Here is a 14,751-nt window from a genome sequence, read left to right on the forward strand (position 1 = left end):
CTTTCATTGTAGGGATTTTATGGAGAAAGATTTGGAGAGGATGTGGTTGAAGTAATCAAGGACTCTAATCCTGTAGACAAGTGTAAATTAGATCCTAATAAGGTATGGTGGGTGAGACCGAATGCCACGCAGGTGTAGCTCTGAGACCATGATTTTGTGGGAGAAGGATTAAATGATGATTTAACAGTGAGAAAATGAAGGCCTTTTTTTTTTTTTTTTTTTTTTAATCCCCAGGCATATATTCAGATAACCTATGTGGAACCGTACTTTGACACATACGAGATGAAGGACAGAATCACCTATTTTGACAAAAACTATAATCTTCGCCGTTTCATGTACTGTACGCCTTTCACTTTGGACGGCCGTGCCCATGGGGAACTTCATGAACAGTTCAAACGGAAGACCATTCTGACTACTTCTCATGCCTTTCCTTATATTAAGACAAGGGTCAATGTCACTCACAAAGAGGAGGTAAGTCCACAAACGGGAATAGGATTTGTGAAACAGAGACACTGGAGCCGTGTGAGAATAGTGTGGCTGTAGGGTTACATACCGCCCCTCACGTGGCAGCATCCTAGAACTTTACCCATTTTTGAGTCATTAACTTTGGCTTCTTTTCTAAATCCCTAGTTTACCCTCAGCTTATGCATTAAAAGGTTGGCTCCCCTGCCTCCCCAATTTAGGGATCCAAAGTTTGGAATTCTATTATTAGAAAACAGTTTTATAGTTGGTCTCCACTTTTTAAAAAAATGATTATATATCAGGCTCATTGAATAGTTTTCGATCAGTACACTGACCTACTAGATGTTATTTCACCCAGATCATCTTAACTCCAATTGAAGTTGCTATTGAAGACATGCAGAAAAAGACCCAGGAGTTGGCATTTGCAACACATCAGGATCCAGCAGACCCCAAAATGCTTCAGATGGTTCTCCAGGGGTCTGTAGGCACAACAGTGAATCAGGTTAGTGCTTTTTGCTGGTACTCTGTGATGGCCGTCGTAAGTGGAATTGGGAAGGATTTCCTGATTATGTTTCACAAAGGCCACGAGTGTCTGAGCAAGTGGAAAAAGATAGGTGGGTTAGGAGTGGTTTGCAAAAGACACGAAGTATAAATGAAAATAGACTGAAAAAAAAATCTTTTTAGTATAATCGCAGTTATGAAGGTTTTCATGCCTGCCCTCCGTACTGCCTGTATTTTTCTACCTGTCTGTTCTTAAACATTCTATTAAGAAGGAACTGATTCACTTAAAATGGCCCTTCCTTTAAAACCTCGTACCGAGGGGCACCTGGGTGGCTCAGTCGGTTGGGCGTCTGCCTTCGGCTGGGGTCATGATCCCAGAGTCCTGGGATCGAGCCCCGCATCGGGCTCCCTGCTCAGCGGGAAGCCTGCTTCTCCCTCTCCCACTCCCCCTGCTTGCGTTCCCTCTCTCGCTGTCTCTCTTTCTCTGTCAAAAAATAAACAAAATCTTTAAAAAAACAAAAACCTCGTACTGAAAGAACGTGATCTAAAAAGGTCTTGTTTTCAGAAACTCTCTTCGTACATGTGAATGCCTACTTCCTTAGATATTCCCTGATGTTATCTTCTCCAGATCTCCTTCCCATTGAGTCATGAGGAGGAAATATGTGGAATCACTCTGAAAATTTTAATAATATATGTACATAAGATATTATTGTTTGGTGCTTTGTCATGTGCAGATTAGAAGCCATCCCCGTTTATCTCCTTGTAATGGGTTCATTCAGATTCTCTTGCTGATGATTAGGGAATATTCCAGGGTAAGGGAAAATCCAGAAAGGCTTCAAGTAAGAATTCATATTATATATCTTACCTATATTTTAGGTTAAAGAAGCAAAGCCAAAAAGTGCCGTACCAAAGCGAAAGAAATGTTTTAACACCTTTACCCCTAAAAACATACATGATTTGGGGGTTTTACTTCCAAATGATACAACACTCACAAGGGATTGTCTTTAACTTGCAGTGTTAGAACACATTTGGAATACTGAGGGAAGCTATTTTAGCAGAATCAAGTATCTAATAACCAGTGGCTTGACAACTGTTTGCATCCAGGGTAAATTAAGGAATGTAAAAAGTACAAGACAAAATGTATTGATAAATATAATAGTCAATCCTTGAACTCCTACTGTTTTTCTTTGAAAAATACTCAGCAATTTAATTACAGTACCTAAGCATATAGATTTGGCATTAGGAGAAGCTAAAAATAATATGGCCAGAATCTGTCTGTGAGAAGGTTTTTTTGTATTTTGGTTTTGTTTTTAAAGATGGGTGTATTTATTTTAGAGGGAGAGAGAGTACACTCAAGGGTGAGGAGAGGCAGAGGGAGAGAGAGAGAGAGAGAGAGAGAAAATCTCAAGCAAACTCCCTGCTGAGCCCACAGCCGGACACGGGATTCTGAGATCATGACCAGAGCGGAAATCAAGAGTCAGACGTGAACTGACTGAGCCACCCAAGTGCCCTGAGAAGTTTTAATATAGACATAGACATATCTGCATTATGCTTAAATGCAGCCATCTTAGTGCTAAGAAAAAATCATTTGGGTAAATTATACCTCTGATTTTAGAGAAGACAAAAACACACTTGTTTTATTTTCTTATTTTACAGGGGCCTTTGGAAGTTGCCCAGGTTTTTCTGTCTGAAATACCCAGTGACCCAAAGCTCTTCAGACATCATAATAAACTACGACTGTGCTTCAAAGATTTTACTAAAAGGTACTCAAGGCTTCCTGTGTAAAGACCCTCAAATTGAGAATGTCCAAACCACAGAATGGTGTAAGGGTCTTAAGGGACTCTTGAAAAGAGAAAATCTAGGAAGTGGCTCACAAAGACTAAGTTTGTGTATAACTTACTATTCCTTCAGGGTGTATACATATCCCCCCACCTCTAATACTCTATATTGCCATATTTTTAAAGATGAGAAAAGCCTAGACTCAACATTTTTTTAACATGGAACTATTATTAGACTAGTTAGCTGTTTAACCTGAGAGTTGTTATTTATTGTGAACCTTCAGTGTGAAAGTTTTTGCTTCCCTTCCCTCAGGAAACATACAAGCAACAAACTTGGAAGCAGAAAATTTGTGTTCAAATCTTGTCTTTGTCATTGTGTGTCCTATTCCAGGTCATTTAATCTCTGTGATCATTTTCTAATCTATTAAATAAGGATGATAATAATAATCTACTTCCCACAGGGAGGTTGTGCAAGTTAGATGAAATAATATATGGGTGTCTCAGGGTCCCCAGGACCACCCCCAGTTTTAATGATTTGCTAGGAGGACTCACAGGACTCCGCATATAGTTGTAGTCACGGCTGTGATTGATTTCTATGGAAAGGGACAAAGTAAAAACCCTCAAAGGGAAAAGGCACTGTGCGTGAAGTCTGGGGGGATCCAGGTATAGACTCTAGAATCCTCTCTCAGGGGGTTCACACAGGCGCTCCTGACTCCTCCAGCCGTGAGCTGGGATGAGCTGGGATAGCGTGGGTGAAATGTTGTCTACCCGGAAGCTACTGAATAGAGACTCCGGGCCAAGATTGTTGTTGAGGGCTGTTCCTATAGGCCCCTTCTCCCTGGCAGGTACCAGAATTCTGAAAGCAGGTGTTCAGCATAAGCCATAACGTTTGTATAAATAGTGTAGGCACAGTGAGCCACTCTTATCTTCTGGGAATGATTACCTCCCGAAATCCAAATTCCCAGCTGCTAACCAAGGGCCAGCCTTGCAAATAGGCCTTTGAAAAGGGTAGCAGTCTCAGGCCTGCAGTTAACTCTTTTCTGCACAGATAATACTTGGCACAAAATAAATAGGTGTTGGGCAAATATTAAATTTTGAAACAATAGGAAAAAAGTCATTTATCAACTTGAGACTGATTCCTGCTTTACCAACACTGTAAGCTTGACAATAGAGGGAATGATTAATTTTACATGGTGATGCCAGGGAAGATTTCCCACAGAAGTCGACATTTGATATGGACCTTGAAGGATGGATATTAGTTTTTCAGGCAGAAACGAGGAGCAGGGCATACTAAATAGAAAAGGAAAAAAAACCCAGCATGCGCAAAGTTCAGAGACTGTTCTGAGAAAAGTGAATAGTTTAATGAAGCTGGAACCATGGACTCTGTAAAGACAAGCAGTCAAATACTGGGTAAGTCGACTGGGAATGGATCGTAAGAGAGCCTTGTGTACCATTCAGTAAATGACATGATGGTCACCTAACAAAGCGGCATTAGAACCCAGTCTTTGACTCCCGTTTATGGTTTCTCTTATCAAGTCATATACTGAACCAACTTTATCAGGGGTAGAAATAATTTCACATCAGTTTTGTCATCAGAAAATTACGAGGAATGCTAACACGTTCAAGTATTTTAAGATGGAATTTCCCCCGTTCTCACTGCAATAGCTATCATGAATTCCTATCAATTTCTCCTGCCTGACCATGGTGACTATCTTTTAAAAAGGCTTCAGAAAGCTTCATCGGAAATCTGAGATTCCAGAATCTGATTATTGTGGCAGACCACCTTCTAAGTTTGGTTTTAGGAGACAACAGGAAACATAGCTTCTAGTGTATGGAGTAGATGAACTGTGGTAGTAAAATAAAGAAATCTACTTTATACTTGTAGAATTGACTGATTCCTAGCATTATTTTTATTATTAGGGAAGTTTCGGATAACAACCAAAAACACCCTCCTATCTTTGTGTGCCAGATGATCTTGGAACAATACATACTTCTTTAGGTCATAGACATTTAAGTATAGACAGTTACTTCTTTCCCTGCTGTTGTTTTGACTACATTTTAAGTCACATGTCCTCCTCCTTGTGTATATTGATGATAAGGTGATCAATTTCTGTAGTCTGCTGGACTCTTAAGTATTACCACCAACTGTAGAGAAGGTTTTTTTAAATGACAAAAAGACAAAAAAAAAAAAAAACCCCACTCCATAACATAAACTTTATCAAGAAAGTTACAGCCTTTTTTATTATTTATTATTTTGTTGGTCATGCTTTTTTATTTTTGTGTTACCTTTTATTTTTATATCAGTATGCATATATATTTATAAAACTCACAGTATACATATAATCTTTTTATTTTTCAATTAAAGCTAAAGCTTTCTAATGATTATATTATTTCATTAAATATTTGAATTTAAGTTTGTTGGGTTTTTTTTAAAGATTTTATTTATTTATTTGACAGAGGGAGAGACAGAGAGGGAACACCAGCAGGGGGGGAGTGGGAGAGGGAGAAGCAGGCTTCTCTCAGAGCAGGGAGCCCAATCGTGTGGCTCGATCCCAGGACCTGAGCTGAAGGCAGACGCTTAACGACTGAGCCACCCAGGAGCCCCTATTTGAATTTAAGTTGAATTTAAGTGTGGTGTGTTCACCAGTGCATTGGATCTTTTTTTTTTTTAAGTGTTTTTTGTTTTGTTTTTTTCGTGTAGTTGGCACAGCAGTGCTACGTCAGTTTCCCGTGTGCAGCACAGTGCTTCACCTTCCCTGTGTCTTACGCTGTGCTCAGCCCAAGTACAGCTACTGTCTGTCATCATACACTAGTACAGGACCGTTGGCTGCATTCCCTGTGCTGTGCCTTGTGTGCCTGTGACCGATTCATTGCAGAACTGGAAGCCTGTGTCGCCCAGTCCCCTTTACCTTTTCTGCCCATCTCCCTACCGCACTTCTCTCTGGCAACCATTAGTTCTCTGTAGTTATAGGTCTGATTCTGCTTTTTGTTTGTTCATTTGTTTTTTAGATTCCACATATAAGTGAAATCATATGGTATTTGTCTTTCTCGGTCTGACTTATTTCACCTAGCATCATACCCTCTAGGTCCATTCATGTTGTCACAAATGGCGAGATGTCTTCCCTTTATGGCTGTGTAATATTCCTCTGTGTGTGTGTGTGTGTGTGTGTGTGTGTGTATCTCACATCTTCTTTATCTACTCATCTGTCAGTGGGCACTTAGGTTGCTTCCATATCTTGGCTAATGTAAATAATGCTGCAGTAAACATAGGGATGCATGTGTCCTTTATAATTAATGTTTTCATTTTCTTTAGGTAAATACCCACTAGTGGAATTATTGGATCATATGGTATTTCTGTTTTTAATTTTTTGAGGAGCCTCTGTACTATTTTCCACAGTGGCTGTGCCTCTTTTTTTCTTTTGTTAAAATTTTAATCATGAAATGACTGAGCCGAAGTACATGAACATTTTTATTGGCCCTTAATATATCGTGCATTCCAAAAAGTTTCTAAGTATTAACAGTGCCAAGTATGCAAGTGTACTACTCTCAGTACACCTTGCTTTAGTAATGCCATTTAGGTAGGATGTTTGTTGTTAATCAGTTTAAATGGTACTTTAGTTTGCTATTCATTTGTTAATCATTTATTCCTAAAAATAATTAATACCTTTGCGTGTGTTTACTTTTGATATTTTGGGGTTTATCTTTTAAAATTTGCTTTCATTAAATCTTGAGTAGATTCAGTATAGCATTTATAACATTTGCTATTAAAGAACGGGGAGAAAAGAATCATGTACCTACCCACCCTGCTTAAGAAATAGCATTCTCATTGCTTTGAGATCCCCTCCTCATATGTTCTTCTCTGATAGCATCTCTCCTTTCCTTTAGAGGTAACCACTATCATGAATTTCATATTATTTCCTTTATTGTCTTTATCGTTTTATCATAAATGAGTGTATCCCTTAATAATACACTACTTTGTTTCACATGTTTTTTATATAAATGAACAGTGAATATAATTCTGTGACTTGCTGTTTTCAGTGTTTGTGAGATATACCTATAATGTTGCTTTATTTTTATATATTATGTTGTATGAATATGCCATGATTTATTCATTTTCTGTTGGTGGATATTTGGTGGTTTCCTGTGTTTTTGTTTTTACAAAACAAAATAGTTACCAAGAGTACTATTCAAATATCCCTCTATTTCTGAATTGACAAGAGATTTTCCAGGAGTTACATACCTAAGAGTAGTGTTGGTTCATAGGTTCAACTTCAACCAGATAATGCCACTTTTTTCCCCAAAGTGTGTAAGCTGTTACACATAAAGGAGCTACAAAAAGAAAAAACCCAAAACCGGCAAAAAGAAAGGAAATAACAAAGATTAGAGCAGAGGTAAATGATACGGAAACTAGAATAAACAATAGATCAATAAAACCAGGAGCTAATTCGGGCGCCTGGGTGGCTCAGTCGGTTAAGCGTCTGCCTGTGGCTCAGGTCATGATCTCAGATTCCTGGGATCGAGTCCCACATCAGGCTCCCTGCTCAGCGGGGAGTCTGCTTCTCCTTCTCCCTCTGTGATCTCTCTCTCAAATAAATAAATAAAATCTTAAAAAAACACACACACACAAAAAAAAACAAGGAGCTAATTCTTTGAAAAGATCAGAATTGATAAACTTTCACCCAAACTCAACAAAAAGAAAAAAGAGAGAGAGGACTCAAATAAGCAAAATCATAAATGAAGAGGACAAGTAACAACCAACACCACAGAAATATAAACAATTACAAGAGACTATTATGATAAATTGTGTGCCAACAAACTTGAAAGCTTAGAAGAAATGGATAAATTCCTAGAAACATAACAGCCTACCAAAATTGAAGCAGGAAGAAATAGAAAATTTGAACAGACTGATTACCAGCAATGAAATTGAATCCATTAAAAAAAAAAAAACAAAAAAACCTCCCAACAAATAAAAGTCCAGGACCGGATGGCTTCACAGGTGAATTCTACCAAATACTTAGAGTCAATTCCTCTTCTTCTCAAACTACTCCAAAAAATAGAAGAGGAAGGAAAACTTCCAAAATCATTTTATGAGGCCAGTATCATCCTGATACTAAAACCAGATAAAGACACCACAAAAAAAGAGAACCACAGGCCAATATCTCTTACGAACATAGATGCAAAATCCTCAACAAAATACTAGCAAACCGAATCCAACAATAACATTTAAAAAAAAAAAATCATTCACCGCAATCAGGTGGGATTTATTCCTGGGATGCAAGGGTGGTTTAGCATTCTCAAATCAGACAATATGATACATCACATTGATGAGAGAGGATAAAAACTATAGGATCATTTCAATAGGTGCAGAAGTATTTGACAAAGTACAACATCCATTCATGATAAAAACCCTCAACAAAGTAGGTCTAGAGGGAACAAACATACCTCAACATAATAAATTGGTAAGGAAGAAGTAAAACTTTATTTGCAGATGACATGATACTATATATAGAAAACCCTAACAATTCCACCAAAAAACTACTAGAACCAATAAACGAATTCAGTGAAGTTTCAGGGTACAGAATCAATGTACAGAACTCTCTTGCATTTTTATACATTAATAATGAAGCAGCAGAAAGAGAAATTAAGAAAGCAATCCCATTTACAGTTGCACCAAAAATAATAAAATACTTAGGAATAAACTGAAGAGGTGAAAGACCTATACTCTGAAAACTATAAAACATCAATGAAAGAAATTGAAGATGACACAAAGAAATGGAAAGATGAAATGGTCATGGAAGCACACACACACAAAAATTGCTACCCAAAGCATTTTACAGATTTAATGCAATCTCTGTCAAAATAACAACAGCATTTTTTTTTTTTTAAGTTTTATTTAAGTAATCTCTGCACCCATTATAGGCCTTGAACTCATGACCTCGAGATCAAGAGTTGCTCACTTTTCCAACCCACCAACAGTATTTTTCACAGAACTAGAACAAATAATCCTAAAATTTGTATGGAACAACAAAAGACCCCAAATAGCCAAAGCAATCTTGAAAAAAAAGAACAAAAAACTGGAGGTATCACAATTCCAGACTTAAGCTATATTACAATGCTGTAGTAATCAGAACAGTATGGGACTAGCACAAAAGTAAACACAGATCAGTGGAACAGGGTAGAAGACCCAGAAGTAATCCCACAATTATATGGTCAATTTGTCTTCAATAAAAGAGGAAAGAATATGCCATGGAAAAAAGTCTCTTCAACAAATGGCATTGGGAACACCCAACAGCTATATGCAAAAGAATGAAATGGGACCACTGTCTTTCACCACACACAAAAATAAACTCAAAATGGATTAAAGACTTAAATGTGAGACCCAAAACCATAAAAATCCTAGAAGAGTACAGACAGTAATTTCTTTGACATCAATCATAGTAGCATTTTTCTAGATATGTCTCCTAAAAGCAAGGGAAATAAACTACTGGGACCACATTAAAATTAAATGCTTCTGCACAGCGAAGGATTCAGTCTTTTCTTTATGACTGCTGCTTTTTGTATCTTAACTTTTTCACTGAGGTCATAGTGTTTTTTATTTTATTTTTAGATTGATTTATTTGACAGAGAGCACGCACACAAGCAGGAGGAACAGCAGAGGGAGAGGGAGAAGCAGACTCTTCACTGAGTGGGGAGGCTGATATGGGGCTCGATTCCAGGAGGACCCAGGGATCATGACCCTTAGCTGAAGGCAGACGCTTAACTGACTGAGCCACCCAGGTGCCCTGGTCATAGTAGTATTCTATATTGACTTCTAAAACCCAGTATAATGGTATGTCTAAAACTCAGTGTAGGTTAGGGGCACCTGGGTGGCTCAGTGGTTTGAACTTCTGCCTTTGGCTCAGGTTGTGATCCCAGCCCCATGTTGGGCTCTCTGCTCAGTGGGGAGCCTGCTTCTTCCTCTCCCTCTGCCTACCGCTCTGCCTACTTGTGCTCTCTCTGCCAAAGAAATAAATAAAATCTTAAAAAAATAAAACTCAATGTAGGCTAAAAACAGGGGAAGAAGGCAAAAATGGCTTTTTTATTTTTATTTTAAATCCACTTGCGTTTGATTTTTGAGTGGTTCAAGGTAGGGATTAGTTTTTTTTGTCCATTCTGATGATTGGTGATTATCTTGATACCATTTATTAATTGTGGCATGAATTGGGGTCAGATTTCTTTTCCCTATGGATATCCAGTTGACACAGCACCACTTATTTCAAAAATTGCCCTTTCTCTTCTGCTTTGCAGTATTATTATAAATCAGGTGCTCGTGTTGGTATGCATCTGTTTCTGTGATCTTTATTATCTTCCATTATTCTGTTTCTCCTTGAGCCAATATCATGCTTTCTTAATTACTGCAGCTTTGTAATAAACTTTGATATCTGGTAGAGCAATTTCTGTCACCTTTTGTTCAAGGACTATTTTGGACCCTTTTCCTTTTGATATAGATTATAGAATCAATTTATCATTCCCTCCACCTCCCTACCCCCCTAAAACTAATAACCTGAATCTGTAGATAAGTTGGCAGAGAGTTGGAACTTCTTTAGAACTTGACTCTTCCAGTCCATGAGTATGACCTAGTTCTCATTTACTTAGATGTTTTCTTAATATTTTGATTTTCTGTAAAGGCCTTATATATCTTGATTTTATTCCTTGGTATTTCATACTTTTATGCTTTTGTTAATGGTATCTTTTAGAATTATATTTTGTTTGCTGGCATACAGAATGCAGTTGAATTTTATATTTTTACATGAGGATATTGCCAAACTCGTGAATTCTAATAATTTATCTGTAGAATCTTTTTTAATTTTTACAGTGATGTTTAGAAGCTCCAGTACTATGTTATTCTGAATAGCACTATGATAGAGGACATCACTTTCTTGTTCTTGATCTAAAAGGACAAAATGCTCACTGTTTGAGTATAGTGTTTTCTTCAGGTTTTTTGTAGATACTTTTAATTAGGTTAAAGAAGTTCCCACCTATTTGTTATGCTGAATTTTCATCATGACAGATTTTAGAATGTTACGTGTGTGTGATATTGGTACAACAGTTTCCTCTTGTCTTGTTTAGGAGTTTTGCAACTGTGTTTATGGGTGAGATTAAATTACACTTTTATCTTTATAGTCCCATTAGGTTTTGGTATCCAAACCTTGAAATAGGAGTTGGAAACTCTTCTCAGAAATATGTTTTTTCCCCCTCTATACTGTAGAATAATTGTGTTACACTGGGATTACCTATCCTTAGAATGTTTAGTAGAATTTGCACATTGTTGTTTTTTGTGTGGAAAGATTGTGATTTGACTTCAAGTTTGTTCTGTTCTTTTCAGTTGCTTAGCTCTTCACTTTTAGCTTTTTTAAAAAAAATATATAAGCATTTAAGACTGTATGTTTTCCTCTGAACATCACTTAGCTGTAATTCTGCAACTATTGATATGGGTACATTGTTTAACATCCTACATTGCTCTGTTAGGGTCCAGGTTTTTTTCTTAAATATCTGAATAAATTGGACAAAGGATTGTTATCAAGGACTATTCATTTAAGCACTGGCAAACCACTGTGCCAGATGCCATTGTTCGTACATAAGTGAATAGGGTTAAAAAGTCTAGTGGTGGTATGTGGAAAAATGGCTTAAGATTTAACATTAAAAAATACACAATATTCAATTAAATGAAGACTGTTGGTGAATGTTAGAGTGTAAAAGAATTCAAGTTGATCATCTGTTCCCTGCCTTACCCCCAATGCAAGAGAGACATTGAACCGAAAAATTGAATGACATCATCATGGTAAATATGTGTAATAGCATCAGGCTCTCAAACTATGCCAGAGAAATCTTTTGGTAACACACAGTTTTTCCTAGGTGTGAGGATGCCTTAAGAAAAAATAAGAGCTTAATTGGGCCAGATCAAAAGGAGTATCAAAGGGAACTGGAGAGAAACTATCATCGCCTTAAAGAGGCCTTACAGCCTCTGATAAACAGAAAGATCCCGCAATTATACAAGGCAGTATTACCTGTCACCTGCCACAGGTATGCTCATTTTTGTCTATTATTTTGGGTATCTTCAGGAAAATGAAATCTGCTTGGTTTAGTAATAATGAATTCGTGTAACTTTTATTACATGGTTTCAGATATTGTCTCTTGAAACCTAACAAGTTCAACTAGCTGATTATGAATAACCCTATTATGAATCAGCCTTCAAGACAGAAGTCAGTTCTTTCTGTAATTTGAGAATAATAAAGTTGTGTTAAATACGCATACTAACCAAGACACAACATGTAAGTCTGGCCTCCTGAAACTATTTCTTTTAAAGTCCTGTCACACTTTATTTGTATGGGAGAATTTACTAGAATGTATCAGGAGCCAGGTACTCATTTTCCTCAGCCCTAACAGTAAATAGTATTAGAGTATGTTCTTCTAGATTTGTATTAAAGCAGGCAACCCCACGGAGTATCAAAAGGGCTTCAGTATTTTTCTCCACTAATTGTGACAAATAAAATAATACTTACCTTTAAGAGGTTGTTATAGAAATTAAATTTTAGGCATGTAAAGTTCCAAGCAGTGTTTTAACATTTTACTTTAGCACCTGAATTCTGGAGAGGGCATGATAACTGCTGAACGTTAACTGCCCTTTTTTTGCATATTGAAATCCAAATATACATACAACCATTGAGTATTTTACCACCCTTTTCTTTGAACTAGCAACAGTAAAGCTATTTAATTGTACTAAATTGTACTTAATTCTTACAAATGGGTTATTTTATAAAGTAATAATTTGAAATCTTAATTTCTAATATGGTAAATGTCAGTTTGAATCCACATAAACAAAAGCTTCCTGGGGTCCTCAGTTTTTAAGTGTAAAAAGGATCTAAAACCCAGGAGTTTGAGAACCGCTGAATTCTGAGGATTTAAAATTTTAAATAAGCAGCACCTGCCTTTTCCCTTTTAATAATCGCAAATCTTTTCTTGAAATCTCTCTTATCCCTTTGCTCCTGTTTTATCACAATATCTAATACACCTATTGGACAAATGAATAAATGATCAATGCACTTGGCAAAGTGGTTACTGTAATATACTTTTAATCTATAAAACTAGAATATATAAGGCAGAATGTATAGGATGAACATGTAACCTGAAAGTTAAGAACTTTGATGGCAAAAACATTTTCAGTTTTTGATGGCAAACTTTGAGCTAGCTCTGGCAGAAAAAAAGTACATAAAGCGTATTTTAAAGGAATATGCAAAAATTGTTTACTTATAATTATATCCTTTCATTCTTCTCCCCAGAGATTCCTTCAGTCGGATGAGCCTGCGCAAAATGGATCTTTAAAATAAATGCACTTGTCTTACTGATTTGAAGAGAGCCATGTATTCAACACTGAGTATGAAAAGAAGTTAAGATTTATTGAAAAACAAGACTTGGGGCTTAATTCTGGAAATTCTAGCATTGATTTACTACTCATTGAAGAACGCAGTGGCCAAAACAGTATCAAAAGTAGATCACTGAAGTTTGAGAATCATGGCCATGGTTTCTCATGTTCTGGTAATATGCTGTTATCTTTTTTTAAGACTCAAAAGTAATGACTCACTATACATTTACTATTATTTATACCATAGCTAATGTTAAATTTATTTACTTTAAGTTTGTATTTTTTAATTTATATTACCATTTATAGATTCATTTTGGAACCATTTTAAATGTAGTAATGCTTATTTTAAAGGTACTATTAAATATGTGAACGTTTACACTAATTTTACCGAGTGAGACTTTTAAAAATTTTTGTTGACAAAAGCAGAGAATCTTGAATTCAAGAACTAGTTCCAAAACTAGCAAAGTTTTAAAAATGAAAATTGACATTGTATGGGCCAAAGAGCCCCAAATTAAATAAATGAATAAATGGGTAGTAGATAGATATTGGTAACTGGTTTGTGAAGTCTTAAAACAGGTTTCTAAGGTATTTTCCATTTAGAAACCAAAAAAAAGGGATTCAGGATAAATTGCAGAATAATTTTACCTAACAAAACTTTTGTCTGTAACAATTGAATACTGTTGATAGCTGACAGTAGCTTAGTCTTTGACTCTCAGTCTTGTTATACTGATAGTATGAACTTCATGACTCTCAGCAACTAAGTGAATGATTCCTATGTTTCAGATTAAACAAGCCAGTCATTTTATGAGTTTGGTCATCTAAACTGGTCAACTAGAAATCTGCTTTAGAGCTATCTTATATCACCATAAAAATGACACTGAGAGCTGGTGTTCGATTTTAATCTACCAGTTGAATGAAAAGTTTTATTTTTTAAAAAAAAAAAAAAAAAAAAAAGTTTTTTTAATGCTTGTATAGACTTTATAAAGTGTACGTAAAAGGTAAAATTACCTGTTTTAATTGAAATCAAGAACTAATTTAAAATAACTTTGACATGAAAAACTAAGGCAAAAATCTTTTTGAAAATATTTATTCCAATTACTTGGCAAGTTTATCCAAGAAACTACATATTAATGATTTTTGGAAGTGTTTTCAACAATGTTTTTTTTGTGTGTAGTAATATAGCGTATAGAAAGGCATCATTTTTAAGCTGTCCCTTTGATCTATTGACCAGTGACATGAATCACTTAAAAACTGATTAAATATGGTGCCTTCATTCTGTAGTTGATGTTGAAACACGATCTCAAAAATGTCTGCTTTTCCTGAGACCATAGGAGATGGTTGATATCCTTTCTCCAGCCTACCTTTATAACTGGCACTATTATCTCAAATTCATCTTACCTACATCAATTCAAAGACTGAATCACAGAAAGATTTTTCAGATGAGTCAACAGTGTTGGACCAAAAGGGCTGAGGAGTCAGAAAGGCATAAAACCTCAAAAACTTGGGGACAGAGGATCCACATGAACAATAAGGGAAGACGAGTCAAGAATGGAAATTCATTAAAACAAAAATAAGGTAACAAGTACTCTCTCCTCTTTAGGGCAAGGG

General features: G+C 36.2%; 1 protein-coding gene across 13 annotated transcripts in view; it reads left to right on the forward strand.

The window, feature by feature from the left end:
- DOCK7 (dedicator of cytokinesis 7) overlaps positions 1-13,948 on the forward strand; it is a 214,594-nt gene extending 200,646 nt beyond the window's left edge. For all 13 annotated transcript variants that reach the window (XM_078073023.1, XM_078073027.1, XM_078073024.1 and 10 more), the window contains 6 exons: positions 13-102; positions 235-471; positions 821-964; positions 2,620-2,726; positions 11,637-11,804; positions 13,061-13,948. In XM_078073023.1, the coding sequence (XP_077929149.1) occupies positions 13-102; positions 235-471; positions 821-964; positions 2,620-2,726; positions 11,637-11,804; positions 13,061-13,103 (789 nt within the window). In that variant the 3' untranslated portion in view covers positions 13,104-13,948. The remainder of the gene's footprint in view (positions 1-12; positions 103-234; positions 472-820; positions 965-2,619; positions 2,727-11,636; positions 11,805-13,060) is intronic.
- Positions 13,949-14,751: the final 803 nt, after the last annotated feature.

This window comes from Halichoerus grypus, chromosome 5 (assembly GCF_964656455.1).
Source record: "Halichoerus grypus chromosome 5, mHalGry1.hap1.1, whole genome shotgun sequence".
Lineage (NCBI taxonomy): Eukaryota > Metazoa > Chordata > Mammalia > Carnivora > Phocidae > Halichoerus > Halichoerus grypus.